This window comes from Sarcophilus harrisii, chromosome 4 (assembly GCF_902635505.1).
Source record: "Sarcophilus harrisii chromosome 4, mSarHar1.11, whole genome shotgun sequence".
NCBI lineage: Eukaryota > Metazoa > Chordata > Mammalia > Dasyuromorphia > Dasyuridae > Sarcophilus > Sarcophilus harrisii.
In genome coordinates, this window is record NC_045429.1 from 99,618,177 (window position 1) to 99,645,757 (window position 27,581).

Consider the following 27,581-nt stretch of genomic DNA (forward strand, 5'->3'; position numbering starts at 1 on the left):
AAAATAAATATTTATTAACATATTTTACTATTTTAAAATATTTTAATTTTTAAAGACTTATTTACATATTAGTCATGTTGTTAAAAAAAAGACAGAAAAAAGATACAGAAAAAGGAAAAAAACATAAAAATTTTGCATTCAGACTCCAAGAGTTCTTTGTCTGGAAATGAACAGCATTTTCCATCATGAATTCTTTGGAACTGTCTTGGATCGCCATATTGCTGAGAAAAGCAAAGTTATTAATATTATATCATAGGACAATATTTGCTATTATCATGTACAATATTCTCCTGATTCTTCTCACTTCACTTTGCAATGTTCGGTTCATGTAAGTCTTTTTGGGTTTTTTTTTGTTGTTGTTGTTTTTTTAATCTATCCATTTGTCTGACTTTTTTTTAAAGTAGCCCAGAAATTGAGGGAAATGGAGAAAGTGCCATGAAAAGGTAGGTTGAAGAAAATCAAGTCTTTATCCTGGAGAGTTTCATCCCTTTCTGGAATTCACTACTGTTTCATCTTCATCGGTCTTTCTCTACCATGCCATACAACCCTCATCCCCCTGGAATCTCACTAGACTATTGAATTCTCACTTTGGAAGTACTCCCCATCCCTGAGACCTCAACTTCTGATTATCTTCCCAGAACTCTCATTTAAGGAGGAGGGCCATACTACATGAATGTTTCATCTCCTCTGGACTTCTTCTACCATGTTCCCAAGATGGCTACCATCTCCCTCATCCTCCTTCAGCTCCCTTTATCTTTCTCTGTTAGTATGTAAGCTTCTTAAGAAGAGGTATTATCTTTCTTTCTGCTTTTATTTGTATTCCCAATACCTGGCACCTTCTAAGTGTTGACAAATATTTGTTAACTGAAGGATGGAAGAGAAGAAAATTAATAGGGACCCTGATAACTATCTTCAAGTAATTAAAAGGCTAATCTATAAAAAAGACTTATTCCACTTGGCCCAAGAGGACAGAAATAGATATCAGTCTGATGACAGGAGAAATTTCCTAGTAGTTAGAGGAACTGGCCCAAAAAGAGCTTTCTCAGGGGATAGAGGCTTCTCCCTCACTGGAGATCTTCAAATAAAAGCCAGATAACAAACATTTAAATGGCTTCCTGCTCAAGGACAAGTTGGACAAGATAGTTTGTAAAATCCCTTCCAATTCTGAGGTTCTGTGATTCTATACTGGGCACCTATAGGAAATTTGTGCTCTTTACTCTTCCTGACAAGAAGAAGGAGCAGCTAGACTCCTAAAATGTTTGGACACTGCCTTATTGGCCAGCTATGTGAATGTGTTGGGCCCCACTTCAGAGGCTTGGTTCTGAACATTTAAGCTAGTGGTCCCTTGGAGGGGCTGAAGATTGAGTCATGAGGGTTTTTTCCCACCACACCTTAGCAGATTTAACCTTTCTTTCATAGTAGTTGGACCAGAAGCACTGGCTCGACAGGGGAAAAGTTCAACCACCAAGTCCAACTCACTTTTTACCCAGTCTATGCCCCAGTACATCAGGATGTCCCTGCTTACCCCATGCTTTCTTCCCTCTATCTTTCCCTGACCCTGAGAAGCCCTGGAGAATTCCAGAATGATAAGACCCTCCCAAGAAGAGAATAGAATCTATTAAAAAGCAGTGAGGAAGGGGGCTTTCTAATCCATGGAACTAGGGGGAGAGGAAGAGTTGAAAAGAATATTAGAAGTCATCTTGTCCAACCTTTTGTGGAAGAAAAAACAGACTGAGTGACCTGTCTAAAGCAGTACCCTTAGTAAGAGGCAGAAGTGGAATTCAGCCCATGATAGAACTCAGAATGCACAATCACCTTTAGGCAGTTGAATCTGGAGGATGCTGCTGCTTTCAAGGCTCTGTCTTGGCTAAACTTGCTAGTGACCCACCATCTCCCTTTAAAATTTTTTTAATTCATTTTATTTTTAATTTGTATAATAAAACAGACATTTCCATAATATAGTATAGTTTTTTCAAAAGATGATTGCACATGAAACTGCAAATCTATTATGAACAACTTGCTATTCCTTTTAAATATATAATAAAGTTATGATATGACTTTCTTTTTTTTCTTATCTCCCTCCATCCCACCCTGGAGAGATACCATTAGAAAGAAATGTGTGTGTGATCCTTCTATACATACTTCTATTTATTAGTTCTTTCTCTGAATACAAATAACATCTTGTTTCATAGGTCCTTTATAGTTAATGGGGGTGCTTTTTGTATTTTTAAAATTAATTTTGTATTAGTCAAATTTAGTAATTTGGTAATTTTGTATTAGTTGAAATGACTTATTTGTTTAAAGATGTTCAAAACCATATTGCTGGGACTATACAACATTCTCTTGGTTCTGCTCATTTTGTTCTTCATTATTTCATACAAGCTTGTTTTTCTAAGATCATTGAGCTCATCATTAACAAAATTCATTTGGAAGAACAAAAAGTCACCTCCTTTTTCATTGTCCCATCCCCCCACTGCTAGGCTTCTGAAGTCCCTCACTATTGTACCCCTCACCCCCAAGAAATGGCATTTACAGCTGAAAACACTGCATCTGCTGTCGAAAGAACAAATTCTGATGGGATTTTAGGCTGCATGGTTTCTAGGACAATGGAAGTAATCATCTCAAGCCGTACTTAACTCTGGTTTGGTCACATCTGGATTCATGTTAATTTTCTGGGTGCCATCTTTTGGGAAGAATATTGCTAAACTGGGTGCTTATTCCTGTTGGGAATTAGGTTGGACAATATGGTGAGAGGACTGGGAATCATGCTATACTACAGAAAACACAAAAGATGCTTAACCTAAAAAAGGAGTATTTAAAGAGCTGGTCTCATAGAAGAATGATTAGTTTTGTTCTGATTGGCCTTAGTAGGCACAACTAGGAACAATGGGTAGAAGATGCAGAGAAGCTGATTGAAGCTTGATGGAAGGGCAAAGTCTGGCAAAATTGGAAGGATCTCTCTCCTGGATATCTCATGTGAGGGAGAGGGGGAAGGAAAGGTCTTCAAAAAGTAAGAAGCCACTAATAAACGTTGTACTTAAGGCATTTCCTACTTCAGGTATGGGCAGGACTAGACAAGCTTAAAATCAGGTCTTGCTCTGAGCTCCTGGGACCTTAGGACTCACATTCCCATAGCACTTTGCTCTTTCCTCCCAATTACTCTGAAGTAGGTAGTACAAATATTATTTTTTCTTGGCAAGATACTAGACTGGTTGGCCATTTTCTTTTCCAAATGAGGAAACTGAGACAATGATGATTGTTTGACTTGCCCACAGTCACATAGCTACTAGGATTTGAATTTAGAAAGATGAGTCTTCCTGATTTCAACCCAGGCATTCCATCTACTGCATCACCTAGCAGCTCCTTAAGAAATTGATGGTTAGAAGACAAAGTGCTTCTGAGGTACAGAGCTTGAGAATAGCAGAGACCAGCTCTTCTACCTGCAAATCTAGTGCTCTTCCCAGTAGACTAAGCTACCTCAGTCGTTCCTCTGCCATAACCAGCTGGTAAGTAAGTGGCTTGGGAAGTCTTTCAATAAATACTCATTAGATGCTCTCTGTGTATAAAGTAGCAATGCTAGGTAAGGGGAAACCAAGAAGTTAGGTAAGGCAAAGTGCTGGCCTTCAGAAAACTTTTAATCTAAATAGGAACAAGGCAAAGAACTGTAGTACAAAATAAAAGTTAATAATAGAGAGCTAGGCAAAATGCTACGGGCAACTAGGTGGCACCATAATGCATAAAGGCCAGCCCTGGAGTTAAGAAGACTCATCTTCCTGAATTTAAATCCAGTCTAGCTGTATGACTCTGGGCAAGTTACTTAACTCTGTCTGATTTGGTTTCCTCATCTGTAAAATGAATTCAAGAAGGAAATAGCAAACCTCTCCAGTATTGTTTTCAAAAAAAACTACCAAATGGGATCACAAAGAATCAGACTCAACTAAAAATTTCATGAACTTGGGCAGCTAATTGGTGCAGCAGATAGAGCACCAGCCCTGAAGTCAGGAGGACCTGACTTTAAATCTGGCCTTGGACACTTAACACTTCCTGGCTGTGTGACCCTGGGCAAGTCACTTAAGCCCAATTGCCTCAGGAAAAAAAATGAACAAACAGCAACAGGCAAAATGTTATGTGAGGAATAAGGAAGAAAATGGTCATTTCTAACTAAAATGGGCAAAGCATCAAGGAAGATTTCCTGGAGAATGGGGGCAAGATACTCTCTGGCTAATAGGAGAGTAAGCGGAGCACTAGATTTGAAGTCAAGAAGAGTCCAAGTCCCTTCTCAGACACTTATTAGCTGTTTGAACTTGGACAAGTCACTTAACTTTTGCCTCAGTTTCCCCATCTGTAAAGTGAGTGGAGTGGACTCAATAGCCTCCAAGATCCCTTTTGGTTTTCAATGTAAGGTCCTGTCATTCTTTGATATAATTCAAGAAAGAGAGAGAATATGGCCCCCAGCTCAGTACCCTCAAATTACATGGTTCCTAAAGCTTTTTTTTTTTATACTACATCTCACCCATAAACAAGAGTCCTCTTAGAAGCATAGAAAGTTCAAGCTGAAAAATAACTTTGAGGTCTCCTAGTCCAATCCTCTCATCTTACGGGAAACTGAAACCCTTGTTTTGGACCAGTGTTGAATTGCAAAGGGGCGGGATGGGGGGAGGAAAAGAGAAGAGGTTGAGACTGAAGTCTACTAAATTTCTTTTCATGAGAGAACTAAGAACATTCCCTATTTTTTCCTCACATTTGCCTTTAGAAGGCTGATAGAGAAATAACGTCATTTCCCTTGTGTCTCTATAATATTTGAATGATTTACAAATCGCCCTGCTTTCTGGTTACCCTCATACTCTAAACCCCTCCCCCATTATCTTAAAAATTAACACAAAGGGAACAAGGAGAAAGGAGACAAGCTTCAAGGTGTTCCTCATCCTATTTCTTTTAAACTGAGACCAAGGGAAATAGCAATGGAAATATGAATTCTTGCTAAGAAAGCTGTCATCCTCACTCTGCAAGCTTGATTCTTTTCAAAGCTATTTATCAAAACCCTTCATCTGGGAGTGAGAACACCTAGATTCTATTTTTCAAATTGTCCCAGATGAGGCTGACCACAACTATCTTACAGCTTGGCAGAATAGGAAGTCACCTAACATGATAAGATTAGAAGGGCACAGAGAAAAGTTCACACATATTAAAAATTGCTCTCCTAAGATATCAGAGATTCATTCCTTTGAACCAAACATTATTTTCTTCTTTCATCTTCCAAGAGTACTTCCAGGAAGAAGTAACATTTTAAATTCCTAACACCTTACAGTAAATTTATTTGTCCGATTCTTTCCTTTGGAACCAGAGTTATTTATATAAAGCTTTACAATACAATGGAATAATCTATGACATTTTCTTTCCACTCTAGTCTAGCTTCACTGGGATAACAGCTTAAGAATGAGGGGTATTTTGGAAAATGGTTATAAGTGGTCTCGACTTAAAGTGATGTTAATTCAGCTTGTATCTTATTAACAAAACAGAATGGAATCAAATGTGTTAACATAGTAAAATATTTAATTGGGACAAGATTGCAAAGAAAAACAATAGGAAAACACATCTTAACATCCATGCTGGGGAAAGCACCTCATTCAACAAGAAATTCTACCATAATAGTTGGGGAAATAGCTTCTCTGAATCTCCCCAAAGTGAAAAAACCTTTTCTCTGCCTTTGGGATCAAAGAAAGTGGAGTAGCCAGAATGGACATTCAGATTGAAGGCTGAATCTTCTGGTATCATGATGTTCTTCTCTCTACTCTTGGCATCTCTCCTTGCTCCATGAGGTCTCATGAACATTCCAAGACTTTTTTTTCCCCACGTACCACCATTATAGTCTTGGACTAGCTTTTCTTCTTTCCAGATTCACCTTCCAATCTGCTGTGACACAAAAACACAACATGGCAGACACATAAATCATAGAGAAAACTGGAATCCTGAAGTCCAAAGAAGCATCACTGTTTGGACCCATTCGGGGAAGCTCAATCTGTTCCCCTCTGATACATCTATTGCACATAGAATATTCCCACTGAAAGGTACCTCAGAAGTTATTTCATTCAACTTCTTCCTTCTATGGACAAGGAAAGTGATTCAAAGCTAGGAAACTTTCCCAAATGCATTTATCCAAGTCAGTAGCAGAATTGGACACCAAATCCAGATCTGCCAATGCTGGGTTCATTGTTCATCTCTCTGAACTACTTACAAAAATCCTTTGAGGTGGATGGATAATATAAGTAGTATTATCCTCATTTTAAAGATGAAGTAAAACTTAGAGAGGATTCCCCATATCTACACTTTTGTTCCTATATGAATTCCTAAGTCTGGAATTGGAAGGAATTCCACATCTTTTCTTGTCTTCAACAAATAGTTATTAAACACCTGATAGATATTCAAAGAGATGAAAATAGAATAAGATATTGTTCTCCAAGAGCTTCTAATAGAGTTGAAAAGAAGGGAAGAATGGGAATGAACCACAATGGAAACAGATGAACAGAGAAAGGAGGTATAAACAAATTTCTGTTGAAGTTCTGAAGAAAAGTGTTGGTCAGGGAAGGCTTTCTTAAGGAAATGGTCTTTTTTTGGAGGCCATTCCAGGTTTAGGGAGCAAAAAGGTATGGCCAAGAAAGTTTATTAGGAAGGATGTACAATATGTTTTTTCTGGACCACAGAGAAGGAGAAAGGGTGTGAAATAAAGCTGGAAAATTAGAGTCTTGATTGCCAAGAGCATTAAAATCATATTATAAAAGCAGGTTACATACCAGTTCTTTGAGGAGCACTACCTTAGGTGCTGGGAATACATTAAAAAAAAACACTACCTTCAAAAAGTTTACACTCTGGTATGTTAAGGACTTTGAGTTTTATTTCTAAAATAATAGGAAGCCTCTGTAGAATTTCTTCATTCCCAGTGAACTGGGATTCAAATCTCTGACAGATCAGACCTTACAAGAAGCTCCATCCTCCTCCAAATGAACACATCATTTCTTTGTTCTCAGTTTCTTCCCATGTAAATTAAGGCACTAATCCTAAAGTCTCTTTTAGCTCTAATCCTGTGATCTTTTGACCTCTGACCTATCCTCCAATCTCATAGCTCCTATCAATTGGATGAGAAGATTCAATTCTGTGAGAACCAACAAATGGAGAGTATTCAAAACAAACAAACAAACAAACAAAAAAACCATGGGACAAATAAGCAGAAGACAGGGAAATGAGAGCCAGAGATTAGTAAACTGTCTGGACTTGGGGGGAGGGGGTTGAAGGTGGTATGCAAAGGGGTACAAAGAAGTGTTGTTCCTATCCTTAGTGAATTACCATTCTGCTTCTTTTCCTTTGCCAATCCCTTCCTCCAAATGATTGTCCTGCTCATCCTACTTGGCAATGTCTAACCTCCCTATCCTAGGGTGGGATGGCAAAATGAGCATCCAATGAGCTCACCCGGATGTTTGAGAAAGGAGGCTCTGTAAACACCCGTTGGCATGTTTGCCTTTGTGCTTGGTAAGCTGGGTTCCTGAGCCATCGAGTTGCAGTTCTTGGGACTGGGAACCCTGATGCCCATCTCATGTATCACTTAGAGCATAATTCCCAACCTGCTCCTCCAGGGTGGAAACCTAACAATGTGGTAGCACTGGTCCCTTGTTTGTAAAATAGCCCTCCTCCTTTTAGTGGAGAGGAGAGAGTTGTAAAAGAATCTCAAATTCCAATTTAGAAAAGGCTGCCACCCATTTTTCTTCCCCCACTGAAGGTCTAGCCAGATTAAAGTTGTGGTCCTGAGCCTTCTCTTGCTCCCACTTATCACCCAGTTCTTTGGGACCGGATATCAGGGGCAGGATTCTCTCAAAAATGAGGACTCAGGAATTCATAATCACAAAGGCATTCCTATGTCACCCGATATCAGGTATTTTCTAGCTACAGCTCATAGAGCCTCGGCTTCCTCATCATAAAACAGAAGAAAAGAATACTTATATTGCTTATCTAACCAGAATAGGAAAAAAGCACATTGCCGATCTTAAAGTCTCAGTTATTAGAAGTCAGTATCATCATCTTTAATATGACTATGGTTATTACAGAGACAGCACAGGACAATGGATGCTGACCTCTGCATCAGGAAAAATTGGATTCAGGTCCTGCTTCTGATGCATACTGGCTGTGAAAGTCTGGACAAATTACTCAACTTCTCAGTGTCTCAGGTTTATAATCTTTCAGTCACTCAAGTTTAAAGTCTTAAAAATCAATCAACAAATAATTATTAAGTGTACCAGGCACTGTCCTAGGCAAATGTCTCTGTCCCCAAGGAGTGTACATTCTAAGGGGAAATATAATACATGTGTGTGTATGTGTGTACATATATATATGTGTGTGTGTGTGTGAATATACAAATAGATATAAGGTAGGTATTTATCTTAGAGGAAAGGTTACTAGAAACTAGTAATGTCAGAAAAAGCCTCACATAGAAGCTGGTACTTGAACTGAGTTTTGAAGGAAACCAGGAATTACAAAAGGTCAAGGTGAGAAAGGAGTACATTCCACACCCGGGGAAACAGTTAGTGCAAAGGTTCAGAGCTGGTAATTGGAATTTTTCACGTGATTAACAGCAAGTAAGTCAGTTTGGCTGGACCACAGAGTGCATGGAGGAAAATTCTAATCAATAAGATTAGAATACTAGGGAGAGGCAGATTTTAAAAGGCTTTAAGAGACAAAAGGGTTCATATTTGTTCCTAGCTGTAACAGGGAGAAGTTAGAGTTCATTGAATCAAAAAGATGATATAGTCAAACCTATGTTTTGAGAAATTCTTTTTGAACATTGTATAATCCTACTCTTTGGAGAACTTGGAGAGACTTGAGGCAGAAAGACCAATTAAATGGGAATTGCAATAATGCAGACAAGAGGTCATGACTTGAGTTAGAAGTGGTGGTATGAATGAAGATTTGGGAATAGATCCAAGATATCTTGTAGAGGTTAAAAACAAGAACATTTAGTCATTGATTGGATATGTGGGATGAATGAGAAATGAAGAATGATATAGGTCGCAAATGTAGTGTGGATGGAGTTACAGTCTGGATGACTAAAAGAGTTGCAGATATGCATTGATAGTTTCCTTCAGGTTCCTTCACTGGAAGTTCCTACAACAATGAGAGCCAAGATCTATATACCTAAAAATAATAATAGTCCTAAGGTCTTCTGTGGGTGTAATTCAAAAGAACTCAGTCAACACTATGTCAATAAAGAAGCAAATAAAAATGCTGGGACCATAAAAATTTGTTTATAGAAATGGAAGGTTTATGATGGCAATTCAAGAGCAGCTCACTGCTACATGTAATTACACATAGTTTATCCGTAAGTAGTCCATACCTATCAATCAATGCAGATTATGCAAAGAAATGATAGGAACATAACTTGTTGGCTGATATATATGACACTTTTCAGAAAATAACAAATGGAAAAAACAAAACAGCAAAACTCCTTACTAAAAGAACAGACCTCAAAATGTCCTTTGGAATTCAACAATTGTATTGGAACCTGAAGATGAAGACAAAAATCTATTCTCACAATCATCCAAACATAACACTGACCCATTAAAAAGACTTAAATTAAGTAATTTGCTTTTATGAGCATTAATTATCTATTTCTTCAATAGCTGTTCAAATTGAACAATAAAAATAAAATTTTCATAATAAATATGCATAGTAAACAAATTCCCACTGTCCTTGTCTAGAAATGTACATCTCATTCTGTTTTTTAAGTCCATCCCCTCTCTGGCAGGAGATGGGTAATATGTTTCTTTGCTTTTTAATCCTTTAAATTTGTGATTTACCATTGCATTGATCAGAATTCTAAAGTCTTTAAAAGTTGTTCTTTCCACCATTATTGTAATTGTGCAAATTATTCTCCTACTTTTGCTCACATCATTCTGCCTCAGTTCATAGAGTTTCTTCTCAGTTGCCTCTGGAATTTTCCATTTCATAACTTCTTATAATAGATGAATAATAACAACAACAATAACAATGTTAAAGCTTCTTCTCTTTTATGCCATTAGTGATCAGATCTTTTTACCCTCTAACATCCTTCTCACATTCAACATCAACACACAGTGTACAATTGCACATATATAAGCACATATACACTGTAGTAACAGTAACCTTTAATCTCCAATGTATCCCTAATTTTCAACGTAATTATACAACAATGTGTAAAGTAGGTCTATACAATTACCTTGTATATCAACATAACTATACCCTGAGTGGGTACATGTCAACTTTCCTTGACTTCTTGTCCCTAGCAATCCTTGTTCATGTATCCAACATGCTGCAGACACTCCTAGAGGTATTTTCAATATTTCTTGAGTACCAGGACAGTGCTCAAACTATCCCTACTGTTTTTACTCCTCAGTCTCACTACATGGGCCGTTCACCACCCTTTTTAACTATACATTATCTTGAAGTATTCCCTAATAATAATAGCTAGAATTTATATAATTTTTAAGATATTCAAAGTGCATTCAATTATTTAATTTGATTCTTACAACAACTCTGTGAGGCAAGTGCTCTTATTATCCCCATTTTAAAAATGAGGAAGTAAATTCAGGTTTTCCTAATGCTAAGCCAGTACTCTATCCAGTGTACCACCAGCTGCCTCTATCTACAAAAGATAAAAGGTCACTTCTTTTATGCCATATCATGTTCACATTCTTCCACTTATAGGGCTTTAAGTTTTACAGAGCAATTAAGTTTTATAAAACACAGGATCTTATTTTATCTTCATAAACTTAAGGTTGATTTTGCTTGTTTTCCAGAGGAGGAAGTAAAAGCCACAATTTGAACTCAGATTCTATCACACACACACCCACACACCATATACATTTCCATTAAATATTTCCCATTGCTTAATTTGAATAACTAGCAATTACAAACCACTTTAAGATTTGTAAATCATTTGATCCTCATAATAACCCTAGGAAGTAGGAGCAATTATTATCCCCATCTTACAGATGAGGAAACTGAGGAAGACATAGATTAAGTGACTTGCCCAGCGTCTTACAGCTAGTAAGTGTCTGAAGCTACATTTGAACACAGATCAACCTACTCTAGGACCAGAGTTCTATTCCCATCTATCAGCTTCTTAACAAAAAAGAGCTCAAAATTGTAAATGACATGACAGTCTATTAAGCCATTTATACTCTTGCCTCATTTGGACCTCACAGTAATTTCAGAAGTGTGTACAAGTATTTTTATTCTTATTTAACAAATGAGGAAACTGTCCTCAGAGATGTTGTTACAAGGCAAGAATAGAACACAGGACTTCTGATTCAAAGTCCAGTTCCAATTCTAGCACTCTAGCACACAGCTACACTCTGTGTAGAGAAGAAGGCTAACTATAGCCCATGTGTACTTCCCTTTATCCACACTCATTCCCCTTCAGGGTGTCTGCAGGATGTAGATTGCTTTCTGCTGGCCTCATGTGGTTAACTTTTTTCTTCACTTCTACCTGGAGTCAACTTCAAGAAAGCCTACAGCCCCTAGAGCACCTGTATCACCCCCAAAGACCAGTTCTCAGAAAAGCGATGGGATCAAATTTGTTAGTTCCCTGCCGCGCCCCCCCACCCATCACAAGGTCCCCTTCCCAAAAGCTCTGGAGGTTCCTGCTTTGCAATGTCCCCACCATCAAGATAGGCTCTCAGTCCCTAATTCTCAAGTTAGGAAATATTATCTAAACTAATTTTTATGGAGGCACTAATGACTGGGCACTGCTGCATGTACTGAAGGTAGGAGGGAGGGAACATTTGTATATTTTGTTTCTTTTGTTTTATTTTTTGAGATTGGGTCTTTCCATCTCACCCAAGTTGGAAGCACAGTGACTTGATCTCAGTATTGATCCAATTCTAACCTGCTCCATTCCTAATCTGGGCCAATTCAACCCTCCTTAAACAGCCCTGGTGCCATCCTTCCATTCCCGGGGGTTCCATGTATTAGTGCCAAACAGTTTGGGATATCAAATTGGCTTGGTCCTACTGAAGCTTAGAGGTCAGCAAAATGGTGCAATGGATAGAGAGCCAGGTCTGAAGTCAGGAAGACTCATCTTCATGTGTTCAAATCTAGACTCAGACATTTACCAGATGTGTGACCCTGGCAAGTAACTCAACCTTGTTTGCCTTAATATCCTCATCTGTAAAATGAGTTGGAAAAGGAAATGGCAAATCACTCCAGTACCTTTGTCAAGAAAACCCCAAATAAGGTCAGTCAGACATGACTGAAATGTGACTTAACAACAACTGCAGCTCAGAATGTATGATCTCAAGAGATCCATCAATTTCAGTAGCAGCAAAGATTATTGATCTGCTCTATAACAGCTGGGAAATGTTTGCATTGTAAAAGAAGTTACTGACATTATGTCCATACTCAAAGACTTCCAGCTGGGAAGATCTAACAGAACTTGTGCTCTGTTGGCATATATATATATATATATATATATATACATATACATATATAAAATCATCTGAGCCTTCAGATTATCTTTTTTTCTGGTAGAAGGTCTTGCCTCAGTGTTGATGGCTGTCGGCTGATCAGGGTGCTGATTGCTGAAAGTTAGGGTGATTGTGGCAATTTCTTTAAAAAAGGCAACAAAGTTTGTCTCATGGACTGACTGACTTCTTTTCATTTGAATATGTAGACGCCATTGTAAGGTTACTAACTGGCTTAATCAATATTGGTGTAGTTCAGGAAATAGAGAGGTCTAAAGAAAGGGAGAGAGACCCAGGAACAGCTAATCAATGGAGCAGTCAGAATACCCACAACATTTATCGATTAAATTTGCTGTGTTATATAAGCACATTTGTGATACACCAAAACAATTACAATAGTGACATCAAAAAATCATTGCTCATAGATCACCATAACAGATATAATAATGAAAATGTGTAAAATATTGTGAGAATTACCAAAATATGACATAGCGCTACTATGAGAGAACATGCCATTGGAAAAATGGTGCCAATAGATTTGTTTGACACACAGTTACCATCTTCACATTGTAAAAACAAAACAAAAATAAAATAAGAACCCCCACAATATCTATGAAGCATGATAAAAGGAGGTATGCTAATAAAACTCCAAAGTACCTCCAGGTCATTGAAGGAAGACTAGAAGAGATAAATGTCCATACACACATGTATATGTAAAGGAGATTATCTATCTAGACATACACATAAAATATGCAACATGTAGATATAATAAATATATACACAGATATACATAGATATGCATGTGGATATACATGTGTATATGAATGTATTTGTATGTGTATATATATATATGCATATATATGTATGTGAGTGTGTTCTTTCTTTGCTCATAGCAAGCACTTATTAACATATATGTTCTTTGATATAATTTTTTTAAAGAGATCTGTGATTTCATCAGTCTACGGAGCTTCTGGTGAGAAACTTCCTCTGCTAACCTAGATCTGTGCCCTCTCTGAAGTTTATAATCTTAGAGGACTGCCTGGAACCCTAAGTAGCGAAAGTCACACAGCCAGTGTGTTGAAGAAACAGGTCGTTTTTTTTTTTAATTTAATAGCCTTTTACTTACAGGTTATATGCATGGGTAACTTTATAGCATTAACAATAGCCAAACCTCTTGTTCCAATTTTTCACCTCTTACCCTCCCACCCCCTCCCCTAGATGGCAAGATGACCAGTAGATGTTAAATATATTAAAATATAAATTAGATACACAATAAGTATACATGACCAAACCGTTATTTTGCTGTAGAAAAAGAATCAGACTCTGAAATATTGTACAATTAGCTTGTGAAGGAAATCAAAAATGCAGGTGGGCATAAATATGGGGATTGGGAATTCAATGTAATGGTTTTTAGTCATCTCCCAGAGTTCTTTCTCTGGGCGTAGCTGGTTCAGTTCATTACTGCTCCATTGGAAATGATTTGGTTGATCTCATTGCTAAGGATGGCCAGGTCCATCAGAACTGGTCATCATATAGTATTGTTGTTGAAGTATATAATGATCTCCTGGCCCTGCTCGTTTCACTCAGCATCAGTTCGTGTAAGTCTCTCCAGGCCTTTCTGAAATCATCCTGTTGGTCATTTCTTACAGAACAATAATATTCCATAATATTCATATACCACAATTTATTCAGCCATTCTCCAACTGATGGGCATCCACTCAGTTTCCAGTTTCTAGCCACTACAAAGAGGACTGCCACAAACATTCGTGCACATACAGGTCCCTTTCCCTTCTTTATGATCTCTTTGGGATATAAGCCCAGTAGTAACACTGCTGGATCAAAGGGTATGCACAGTTTGATAATTTTTTGAGCATAGTTCCAAACTACTCTCCAGAATGGTTGGATTCGTTCATAACTCCACCAACAATGCATCAATGTCCCAGAAACAGGTCTTAATGGCAGGTCTTCTTGACACTGAGGACAGTTATCCCATACCACTTACTGATGTGTATGCATTATGTATATATAATATATATTTTATATCATATTATACACAAGCTCATATGACATAATAATATATGCAATGAGAAGTATCATATATTAGATAGAGAACTGGCCTTGAAATCAGGAAGATTTGAGTTTTTACCACATACACTCTGACTGTGTAACACTGGGTAAGTCACTTAATTTCTAAGTAACAATATATAATTATAAATTGAAAACTTGATCAGAGAAATGCAAATTAAGACAAGTCTGAGGTACCACTACACATCTCTCAGATTGCTTAAGATGGCAGGAAAAGATAATAAGTTGAATACTAATACATTAATAATACTAATAATAAGATACTAATACATTTTTGGTGGAATTGTGAACTGATTCAACTATTCTGGAAACCAATATGGAACTATGCCCCAAGGGCTATCAAACTGTGCATATCCTTGGATCCAGAACTCTCTCTACTGGGCTAATATCCCAAAGAGATCATAACAAAAGGAAAAGGACCCACATGTGCAAAAATGTTTGTGGCAGCCCTTTTTGTAGTGTCAAAAAAGTGGAAACTGAGTGGGTGCCCATCAATTGGAGAATGACTGAATAAGTTATGGTATATGAATGTTCTGTAAGAAACAACCAGCAGGATGATTTCAAGAGAGGCTTGGAGAGACTTACATGAACTAATGTTAAGTGAAATGAACAGAACCAAAAGATTGTTGTACATGGCAACAGCAAGATTATATGATGACCAATTCTGAATGGACGTGGCTCTTTTTGACAATGAGATGATTCAGGCCAGTTCCAATGGACTTGTGATGAAGAGAACCATCTGTTCCCAGAGAGAGCATTATGGGGACTGAGTGTGGATCAAAATATAGTATTTTCACCTTTTTTGTTTTTGTTTGCTTGCTTTTGTTTTCTTTCTCATTTTCTTTCCCTTTCTTATTCAGCATGATAAATGTGGAAATATTTATAGAAAAATTCACCTTTAATAAATACAGAGAGGATTGGCGAGACTTACATGAACTGATGCTGAGTGAAATGAGCAGAACCAGTAGATCATTATATACTTTAACAACGATACTGTATGAGGATGTATTCTGATGGAAGTGGATTTCTTCAACAAAGAGAAGATCTAGCTCAGTTTCAATTGATCAAGGATGGACAGAAGCAGCTACACCCAAAGAAAGAACACTGGGAAATGAATGTAAACTGCTTGTATTTTTGTTCTTCCAGTGTTATTTTTACCTTCTAAATCCTATTCTCCCTGTGCAACAAGAGTACTGTTTGGTTCTGCACACATATATTATATCCAAGATCTACTGTAACCTATTTAACATGTATAGGACTGCTTGCCATCTGGGGGAGAGGGTGGAGGGAGGGAGGGGAAAAATCGGAACAGAAGTGAGTGCAAGGGATAATGTTGTAAAAAAATTTCCCTGGCATGGGTTCTGTCAATAAAAAGTTATTTTAAAAAAGCAAGTGAAAAAAAAAAGAAAAAAAGAAAATTCACCTTTAACATATATTAGACTATATGCTGTCTAAAGGAGGGAGCAGAAGGAGGAAGAAAAATTTTGGAACACAAGGTTTTGCAAGGGTGAATGTTGAAAACCATGCATATATTTTCAAAATAAAAAGCTAAAAATAAAAAAAAATTAATTGAGAACTTACTGACCTACATTGACAGAGGGAGTTTCCTCTCAAGGGAATTTCCTATACCAATGAAGTCACAGGTCTAATACCTATGTGATATGATATAATAGAATGGTATGATGGATATAATGAACAGATGTAGGATATATGGATATGTAGGATATATAGGATAAGATAATGATACATTTAAATGGCAGGGTTTAGTCACTAAGCTTTAGTGGAAGATAGAATCAGCTTGAATTTCCAACCCTCACTATCCTACTCAGATATCCCATAACCCAAAACCAAGACCTCTATCCATCCAGTTTTTGCTTTCCAACATGACACAAATCCTGCCTCCTCCAAGAAGTTTTTGCAGGTAGAGGCCATCCATTCCCAAGCTCTCAGCATGATTTCTATCCATCCCCTTCTCCTCCTCCCGGCCGTTGTATCCATCTGTCCATGTTTTATTTCTTCCAAAACTATAAAGTCCCGGAGGGCAAAGACTATTTTGATCTTTCTAAGGCTTCAAGAGTCTATTCCATTTAGTTTTGCTCATTCCTTCTATGGAAATCATACACCCTGAGGGGCAGAGAAAAGCTTAGTTTGCAGCTTTACCACTAAGTCACAGAATCTCTGGATGGAGAGACTCAATCTCTATCACCCTATCCCCATAAAATGGAAAAGAATCATTTGCATCCCTTGCTAGTCTCCCAGTGATGATTACAGACAGATATGAATTCTGGAATGACTTTAATAAACCACAACAATGTGATATGGAAATAGCACTGGGCTGTAATCCAGTCTTTTCCATATACTGGTTGTATGACCCTGTGCTAGTCACAATCTCTCTGAGTCTGTTTCCTATACTGCAAAATTTGGACCAGGTAGTTTGTAAGGTCTCTTCCAGTACTTGATTCTATGACTCTATTGACCTTAAATGAAAGAATCTGTAGGAATTAAAGTTACCCAGGGTTCTCCTAGAAATCAATGGAATTAATTTACACCATTCCCACCAAAGCCCAGGCAAATTAATTCTATTTAATTCAGCAAATTTCACATATTCTGGAGGAGCTGGTCACCTACAGTTCCATCTTGGTCCCTATTGCTATGATTTCTTTCCTCTCCTGGTGTGCTAAGGAATTATTGGAAGCAGGGGAGAAGGGGGATGAAGGACTTGGCACTGGACATCTGATCAGTCAATCAGCAGTTCTGGCAAATACAACTATACCTACAGGACCTGTTCTTTCTCCATGCTTCTCATGGAAGTAGGCTAGACTTAGAATTTCAAGTAGAAAAATATCAGAGTGGAAAGTCCCCCATTTCCATTACCCACCTCCGCCCACAGATTCAGCCCAGCCACCTCTCCATAATTTACAGTCTCAGATTGTTGCCCAGGATCACTGAGAGTCTAAATGACTTCCCATGGTCAACATAAACTATTACATATCTCTGATATGTAATCTGACCCAAGGCAAGCTCTGAGTCCTACAGCTCACTGCTTTTCCTTTTTTTAAGCTTTTTACTTTCAAAATATATGCATAGATCATTTTCAACATTCACCTTTTCAAAACCTTGTGATCCAAATTTCTTTCTCCCTCCCTTCCCTTCACCCTCTCCCCTAATGGCAAGTAGTCCAATATATATTAAACCTGTGCAATTCTTCTATACATATTTCTACAATTATCATGCTGCACAAGAAAAATCAGAACAAAAAGGGGAAAAATGAGAAAGAAAACAAAATGCAAGCAAACAACAACAACAAAAAAAGAAAATACTTGCCTTTCCTTTCTTATGGTATTTCAGTCAACAAACATTTATTCAGATCCTACCCCTTGCCAGGAAATATGCTAAACTCTGGGGATACAGAGACAGGTAAAAAAAGGAGGGGGAGTTCTTGATCTCAAAAACAGTCTAATGGAGGGAAACAAAGAAATAAAAAAATATGTATAAGATATACTGCAGACAATCAACAAAAAAAAAAAGTCATTAGCATGAAGGGGATTGGGGGAAAGCTTATTGCAGATGGGATTTTAGATGACACTGAAAGGAGGCCAGGGAAATCGAGGCAGGGATCAGTAGGGAGAGTATCCCAGGCAGTCAGTAAAAATGCCTAGAGCCTAGAAATGGAGTTTACAGAACCACAAGGAGGCCAAGGTCACTGCCCCACAATATAGTTGGTGGGATATAAGGTGTAAAGAGATGAAAGGTAGCAAGGGGTCAAGGTCTTTGAACGAAAGAGGATTTTCTATATGATCTTGTGGGCAAGCCCCTGGAGTTGATCGAATTGGAGGGAGAAAGGAAGGGAGGAGAATTGAGACTTGTACTTCAGGAAGGTCAATTTTACAGCTGAGGGAAGGATGAATTGGAGTATACATTTATGTAAAACTGCATGAGGTTTCCATATGTGAACATCCTAAATTCTGTGGTCCAAGGTCAGATACTTCATCTGCCCATCTGGCTCTGTCTGTAGAGACCCATGTGCAATCACATCCTTAACTAATAATTATGATCATAGTGTTCTACATGAGTTGCTGTACCCTTGGAAAAGCCAGAAGTGTTATAAGGATAGAACCAGCACTTTGAGTTAAAAGTCAGAAGACCCTGGGTTCAGGTCGTGGGGTTGCTAATTACTACCTGTGTGACTTTGGCCTTGATCTTTGACCTGTCTACTTTTTCCATTTCCACCTCAGGGAAAGGGGAGTTGGCTGCCCTCTAAGATGCCCTAGACTTCTAATAATCTGAGTCATAAAATGTAGGCTCCTGTCTCTGCCACTAATGAACTTGAGTGGCCAAGAGTAAATTATTTATTTAACCCCTTACTTAACTGATTCCTCTGTAAATTATAAGGGTGTCCTTTGCAAGGTCCCTTTCACAGAGCCTAACACGGGGAAATCTCAACAAAAATTCAAGCTGCTGTTGTTACTCTAAGCTGCCTTTAAATGGGATGCAATTGACTCCCTCCCCCTCTTAAATAAAAAGAAGTTGAATTTTCATAATCACTCTTGTAAGGGAGTTAGTGAAGGTATTATTAGACTCATTTTAAAGATGGAGAAACTGAGGCTTCAGGGAAGTTAAGGGAACCTTTCAAGGTCACAAAGTTGGTAAATATTAAAGCCAAGATAACAGTCCAGTACTTCCAACTCCAAGTACCTGGCTCTTTCTTTTACTCAATTTATTTATTCATCTAGTTATCCATTTGTTTATTTATTTTTACTCAACGCTATTTAAATCTTAGCAAGGCTCCTTCCTTTTGGAAAAGCGGATACTTTCCCACCCAGTGCTCTCATTCCTAGTGACTTGACCCAGCTTTCCACTCTCGGGGATGGGAATGGGAAAGAGGGGGAAATGAAGCTTAAATCTTTGTTCTTTCTCCTCTCCCCAGCACCCCTTTCCACTCTCCCAGCGTGGGAAAAGGGACCAGGGCCTTCAGTCTCTTTTCCGACCCCAGGAAACTCGAGGAGGGGCCGTGATAGGCATTCTTGCTCTAGAGAGCCTAGAGCTAGCTGCAGTTCCCTCGAACTCGCTGAGCAGCCCCGCGAGACTAGGGAGCGACCTAAGATGCTTCGGATTTATTTTAAGACTATTTCACTCGCGCTAATAGTTGGAGGACGGGTCTTCTTGACTCTCCTGCTAGGACCACAAATCTGTAGCCAGCTCCCTCCCATCGATTTGTTTCCTCGGCTACGGTCTGGCATCTAAGGATCCTCTCAACCCCGGGGCTACATTAAGAAGCGACCCGAATTCACTTCAACTCAATTCAAGAAAGCCTTGTTTTGCGTCCCCCTGCGCAAAACCGCTTGCCAAGCGCCGGTAATAGCAAGGCAAAAAGGAAACCGCCCCTGCCCTGAAGAAGCTTACACTCTACGATAGGTCCAAGGACAAATAAAATATTCGAGATAGATAACACGGAGAATTTGGACCCTAATGTCAGGCAAGTTAGTTCGCGTCTCTGGGCCTCAGTTTCCCCATCTGTAAAATGAGGACTCTAAGGTCCTTTCCAGTTCTGACATTCTGTTAGTCCGTGGTTCCTGGGAGGGAGCGGGGCGGGACTCTCGCCCGCACCAGGAAGGAGCGGGGACAGGATGCGGAGTTAGGGACAGCCTGAGCTAGAAGTCCCCACGCCACCCGCAGTCTAGCCCCCACCTCCTCCCCGCCCGAGGCCCTACGGGACCCGTGGGCGGGGCGAGCTCCGGCCCCCTGGGCTACCCCGGCTCCTCCCCCCCGGCGCTCGGCGCTCTTAGCAGGCAGCCCTGGGAGTCGGGCCGGCCGGGGCAGGCGGGGGATCGAGGGGAGCGGTGCCATGGGCTGCCACGGTCACATCTCGGGCTTGTTCCGCCGCAACCTGCAGCCCACGCTCACCTACTGGAGCGTCTTCTTCAGCTTCGGCCTCTGCATCGGCTTCTTGGGGCCCACGGTGTCGGACCTGCGCTGCCAGACTCACAGCTCGCTGCCCCAGATCTCCTGGGTTTTTTTCTCGCAGCAGTTCTGTCTCCTGCTGGGCAGTGCTCTGGGGGGCATCTTCAAGAAGACGTGAGTGGTCGGCCCTCCTTCTCCCTCCATCTCTAACCCTCCCCTTCCCCCTTCCCCGAATCTTCCTCTCCCCATCTATTTCTTTTCTCTCCTCCCCTCCTCAGCTTCTTAAGCTCGGAGAAAAAGAGCTCTGGGCTGGAAATCGGAACCTCTAGATTCCAATTCTCGCTTTACCAACTGCTACCTTAAGCAAATCCCTTCGCCTCTCGGATACTTTTTTTGTTCTAAATGAGGGATTAGACTCGATTTTCTAAGGCCCATTTCAGAGCTAACAGTCTGTGGTTCCCTTTACTGCTTTCCTCCCCCATCTCCTTTCCTCTCATCTCTTGACTGTCTTCTGACACTTCTGCTGCTTCTCCCCTCCAACTGGTCCAGTTGTTTCTAGCCTCCATGGCTCTCTCTCCTATCTCCACGATCCCCAGGGTTTGTTGATTTTTTTTCCCCTTTCCTCTTGAAATATTGGCAGCTCCCAAGGTGACTTCTGGATTATTTATTTTCTTGATCTCACTAGAAGGTGGTTAAAACCAGTTCTCCACCCTCCCATCCTCACCTGAGAGGGAGGTAGGGGAAGATGGAAGTGGTGGTGGTGGTGATGAGGTTTTCAGTATAGAGAATAGAAGGAGAGGGGGGAATCTGAATGAGGTCACCATCGCTGCCCTCCCCTTCTCTACAGATGGATCTAGGTTTTTATAACTAACTACCTGCTTCCAGAGGTGAATTGTAAGGAGACTGTAAAAGGAGGGGGTTGAACTACCTTGGGACAGTAAGATTTTATAGTTCTGTGTCATGGAGGTTGGTAAAGGTGAGAGTGTGGGCTGAGGATCAGGTGCAAGGGAGGTGCTGGCTTGCACCCCTCCCTCCAGACAGCCCCAAGGCATGAAAGCAAGTCTCCTTAAAGGAAAAATCAATGTCTGTAGGCTCTGCTGTGATAAATTGTAGCACTCTCTCTTACCTTTCCCAGGTACTGCCAGAACTTTTATTTGGATCTCTCCTCTTCATAAAGCCTGACTTTTGGCTGGGGCCTGGGGCATTCTAGGAAACAAAAAACCCTTCTTTCCTTCCTATATACACATTATGAGTGCTGTTAGTCTGGGTTGGTGGTTGGGGGGGCAGGGGGAGAGACCCTGACCTGTATAGAATCCTAACAGAAAGGCCCCTTAGACATCATTCAGACAATTGCAATGTAAATAGAAGGAATGAAAACAAACAAGCAAAAAGCATTATTTAATTATAACAGCCGAACTTGGCCCTGAGAAACACATCCTTCCCTCTGCCGAGTTGGGAAGTGAATTGGTATTGTCTATGTCTGCAGAATTATGCTTATACTTTCAGGCTCATCAGATCTTTCTTCACAATAACCCTGTAAAGGCTTAGGGTCCCAGAATCAAAAACTGAGAATGAAAAGGGACTTTAAGAGATCACCGAATTCTACTCCTTCACTTTACAATGGAAAAAAAGGGCATATAAAGAGGTAAAGTGATTCACCTGGGTCACACAGGTAGTGTAGAGGTGGGATTTGAACTCAAGTCCCAAGTCTTTCAACTTCCTTTTTCTTTTCATTGCTCTGTGATGTTGATTAATTTTGAAAAACAGCTCCCCCCATCCCATCTCCTTTCTTTCTTTTTTAAATCTTTCTGATCAATTAGTATAATGAATGACTCTCTTGAGTAGGAGAGTGGGGGAAGGGATTATTTGGAGATGAAGGTGATGTAAAATCAAAAATTATCATAATTTTACTTAAAAGAAAAATAAATTATCTAGATAAATCTCCTAATTTTTCCAGATGACAGCCCAAAGACCCAGAGAGAACATATGACTTTGAAAGGAACCAGGAATGTTTAAAACTGACTTGTCCAAGGTCACATAAGAACTTAGTGGGGGAAAAAAACTGAATCTAAAATGTTGGTTTTCTACCTCTTGGTCCATGGAGGTAGGAAATGGTTTGCCACGTGCTGGGTCAGATGATACTGAGATTCTCTGTCCTAGATGCCAGGGTTCTGCTCCCCCTTCTGAAATCATCACTTTAGGACAAAGGGATCATCTTTCTTCTTTTGCTACCCACCTCAGTATGCTACCCAAGCCTCCTTGGAGCCCACTCAGGAACATCCCTGAATCCTTGAACAGAATGTCAGAGCTAGAAAGGAACTGGGGGACAGAACATCTCCAACCTGCTTGTTGGTCCTCTATCTTAAGTTTCAGTGCTTTCCCCTATAATATTTGACTGTCTAGTAGTGATGGAGTCTCTTCTACACATTTGTTGTTGTTTTTCCAGTCACGTCTGACTCTTTGTTATCCCATTTGGGGTTTTCTTAGCAAAGATACTTGAAGGTTTTGCCATTTCCTTCTTCAGCTTATTTTACAGATGAGGAAACTGAAGTAAACAGTTAGGTGACTTGCCCAAGGTCACCCAGCTAGTAAGTATCTGAGACCTGATTTGAACTCAGGAAAATGAATCTTCTTGATCCCAGGCCTGGTACTCTATCCACTGCATCTCCCAGCCGCCTCCTCTACACAACATATTATCCTCCAAATGATCTGCTGATGGTGTGGGAGTAAAGGAGTGGGGAGAAGAGTGTTGATGGATAAAATTTTTCCTTTTGATTCCTTTAACATTAAGACCAAGGAATATTGAGTGATTTATTCCATATGACACAGAAAGTTTAGGGATGAGATGGTAGTATTTTATCTAGATTTTCTTAATCCCAATCTATGACTGAAGTTCTGCAATCCATCTAACACTGTCCAGTGGACTAGTCTATGAAGGAAGTGATAAATTTAGTTCTCTCCCAAAGAAAACAAGGGCAGTACAGGACATGGGGTGACTTTCCCCAGAGAGGGAGTGGAGGAATGTGAGAAATACCCCCAATTTCACTGAGCTGCCAGAGTAGATATTTTTATTGATGGAGGAGGACACAGAAGTGAGTCTACATGTCTGTACTTGATTGAATAGGAATCTAGGGATAAGCTGTTGTTACCCTTCAGTCTATGCACATATACTTATATATATGAAAGTGTATGTATGTGTGGATATATGTTGTTGTTTGTTGTTGCTCAGTCACATCCAACTCTTCATGACCCTAGGGACCATATTCTCTATGGAATTTTCTTCCCAAAGATACTGCAATAGTTTGCTATTTACTTCTCTAGGAGATTAAGAGGTTAAGTGACGTGCTCAGGTTCACACAGCTAGTAAATGTGTGAAACAGGATTTGAAGTCAAGTCTTCCTGATTCTAGCCCCAACATTCTATTCACTGAGCTGCTCAGCTGCCTCAAATGTGTGCAGATACAATCAAACTAAAGTTGGGGGTAGATATCAGTAGATATTAGAGGCAGTGTGCTATAATAGAGTACTAGTTTGGGAGCCAAAAAGCCCTGAGTACAAATTTTCCTTCAGCTACCTAAGAACTTTATAAAAAGGGGCAAGTCACTCAACTTGCAAAAGTCTCAGTTTCCTTATCTGAAAAACAGAATTAATAATACTTTTGTCCCTACTTCAGAGTGACCACAAAAGCCAAATGAGACAGCTGGAAAAAATAATTTCACATACTATAGAAATAAATGTCTACTCTTATTTTGCATAGAGCAAGGTGCTTACTAAATACACACCCACACACACCCACACACACACACAGCCAGAGCTCTGACCCATGCTGGAAAGGAAATTATGTGTGGCTTCAGGGCTTCCTGCTAGGAACTGAGGCCCCCTGGATCCCCAGCAATAGTGAAGGGTTTATATTCTGGACCTCTTCCCAACCACCCCAAGTCTAAATGTGAGAATGAGCTCTTGCCCTTGGTTACCTGAAAAACAAACAGGCCCCCAGCTGAGATGAAGGGACAAAGCTCTCAGGGCTGGTTAGATGGAGAGGCCCTCTAGACTAATTGCCATCCAATAGCCATCTCCCTCTCCTTAATCTAAAAAAAGACTTGTCCACCAAGTGTCACAGTACCTAAAATGTCACTATCAGAACGTCATTCTTTTGGTGAGAAAGGCTATTAGGTCTTGAAAAGTGTCTCTTTGGAATACCAATCTCTCTGAAAAGGGAATTAACAGATCTCTGAGAACCAGGTCTCTGGAGGTGTAGAGGTTAGTTGGATAATAGGATAGACAGGATAATAAATTGAGAACTAGAAGATCCCTTAAAGATCATCCCTTCCAAATCCCTCATCATAGAGACTCAGAGTCATGGATAGTTGTCACACAAGGTTGTAAGTGTCAGAGTTGGGATTTGAAGGAAGCCCTCTGGCTCCATATTTAACATGATTTCCACTGTGCTGCTCTGGAGGACTTCTCTGTTCCTGGGCCTCTGCCTGAGTACTGGGTCCATTCACCCAATGGCCTGGCCTAGCTGAGGCCCCAAGCTAGTCCCTGATTCTCTAAGATGGGAATAGAAAAAAGAACTCTGTGTGTGTGTGTGTGTGTGTGTGTGTGTGTGTGTGAGAGAGAGAGAGAGAGAGAGAGAGAGAGAGAGAGAGAGAGAGAAGGGGAGAGAGAAAGAGAGACAGAGAGACAGAGACAGAGACAGAGAAAGAGAGACAGAGAGACAGAGAGAGAGAAAGAGAGAGAGAGAGAGAGAGAGAGATCCAGAAGAAGAGATGAGTGTATGTCTAGAGTAAGAGACAGGATGCAGATTCTTTAAAGTTTTTTTCAACCTTCTTCCAATATGTCCACATCACCCTCCTCATTCATTCTAATTCAACCCACTTATAGATGCAGGTCACTGGGCTAGGGGCTGGATGACAAAGATAAATGGACTCGGGCCTTGCTCTCAAGGAACTTATACTCTAATGGCAAGAACAAATGTACTGACTACTATAATATATGTGTGAGAGAGAAGTGCAAAAGAGAAATTCAGGCAAAGACCAAAAAGTAGATGGGAATCTAAGTGAGAGAAGTCCAATTTGTCTGCAATGAGAGAGATCAGAAATCTGTGAAGAGAAATAGTAGGAAAGAAGCCTAGGAAAGTTGATCCCAAATTGAAAGGGATTCTGAATATGGGAATAAAGCACTTATTGGGTCTTTGGGAGGCTTTCTTCTCTGTGTTACGTTCTTCTATACTCCATCCTCATAGAGTCAAGTTTCCTCTCAAAAACTTCAAGTATTACCACTGAGATTTAAAATAGTCAATTTCCCAAATACAAAATGAGGGAGACAGGGCAATTCTTCTTGGGGGGGGGAAGACCTGGGAAGTAAGTGGGGTATAACTTCAAATGGAGTCACTAATATGTATGGATCATAGATAAAATATTGTAAGGAATTTTCAAGGCCATTGAGTCCAACTTCTGTATTTCGCAAAACTGAGGTAGAGATTAAATTGAGATCCAAATTGAGGGAAATCAAGAAAGGTTAAATGCCTTTCTCAAAGTCATACAGTTTATTAAGGATAGGAGTGAGTTCCCAGCTTTTCCTGCCAAGATATCACAGTAGATAATATCAGGCACAAAGTTAGGAGAACCCGAGTTCAAATTTGACCTCAGACACTAGCTGTGTGATCCTGGGTAAGTCACTTCACCCTGTTTGTCTCAGTTTCCTCATCTGTAAAATGAGCTGGAGAGGGGAATAGCAAAACATCCCATTATCTGTCAGTGAAGCCTCAAATGGGTTCATGAAGAGTCAGACCCAATTGAAAAGAACAACAGCACCCAAATTCAGTGGCCTATCTACTACATGCACTGTCTCTCACTCTGTGACTAGAAAGCTAAGGTGGACTGCCTTGAGAGGCAATGTTGAGGATTAAGGAGGTGATCATTCCATTGTATTCTGTCCAGATGACATCCAGAGTATTGGAAGAACATCGAGAACTCCCAGAGAAGGGGGACTGGGATACATTAGGGCCTTGAATACCCCATGAAAAAGACCTCTCAGATCCGTAACTACAACTCTCTCTTCTCCTGAGCTCCAGTCCCATGTCACCAGCTGCTTATTTGTATGTTTCCAACTGGATTCTCCACAGGCACCTAAAACTTTTGGACATCTAAAAGAGCTCATCATCTTTACGCCAAAATTCACTTCTCTACTAGACTTCCCTTTTCCTGTCTGTCACCCAGGTGCAAAACCTCAGTGCCATTCTCACCCACCCCATATATCCAGGCACTAAATTTTGTTTCTGACTTTATAACATCTCTCACATATGTCCCTTCCTCTCAGCTCCATGAAGGCAAGGACTAGCTTTTGCCTCTTTGTATTTCCAGCACTTAGGACATACTATGTGCATAATAAAAATTTACTGATTGATCAAGTCACATGATCATCACCCTAGTACAAGTAGTAGACATCTATTTGGTTCCTTTTGCCTCAAGCCTCTCTCTTCATTCTCCTGCATCCTCCACACTGCAGCAAAATTGGTTTTCCTAAAGATCAAGTCTGATCATGTCACTCTCCTTCCTTGATAAACTATTGTAGTTCCCTTTCACATTTAGGATCAAACATAAAACTCCTATGGACATTTTCAATCTATCCTTTTCCTACCTTTCTAGGTTTCTTACACATTACTCCCCTTCATTCATCCTATGATCCAACCACAATAGCCTTCTTCATGTTCAGGACACAGAAACCTGAATGTCTCTCATGCTTGGAAAACCCTCTTTGGTCACCTTAGTCTCTTGAAAATCCTAGTGATTTTCTTTCAAGATTCAGCTCCACAAGCATCACCTTTTTCCACATGGAGTTTTTCCTAGCTTTTCCTAATTTCAGTGGGTCTCAGTGGACCCCCTTCTATAACGATGTTGTATTCATATTATAGATATATTGTTTCCTCATTAGAAAATAAGCTTCTGATGATAGAACTTAGTTCATTTTGTCTTTTAGCTCTTGGTACCATGATTTATAATCAAGGCTTAATGGCTCATGATGGGCTGAAGTGCTTAGCTTGGGAAAGAGAAGATGAGGGAGGGAAGCTATAATTATGAAAGAAGCAATGAAGCATTTTTCTGCCAAA

At 39.9% G+C, this 27,581-nt stretch overlaps 1 protein-coding gene across 2 annotated transcripts in view; it reads left to right on the top strand.

Moving 5' to 3' along the window:
- Positions 1-20,168: 20,168 nt before the first annotated feature.
- Positions 20,169-27,581, top strand: part of MFSD4A (major facilitator superfamily domain containing 4A) — a 70,029-nt gene continuing 62,616 nt past the window's right edge. Inside the window, exon 1 of one of the 2 annotated variants that reach the window (XM_031937233.1) lies at positions 20,169-20,645. In XM_031937233.1, coding sequence (XP_031793093.1) covers positions 20,416-20,645 — 230 coding nt within the window. In that variant the 5' untranslated portion in view covers positions 20,169-20,415. The remainder of the gene's footprint in view (positions 20,646-27,581) is intronic. The other variant, XM_003767618.3, reaches the window with a different exon arrangement.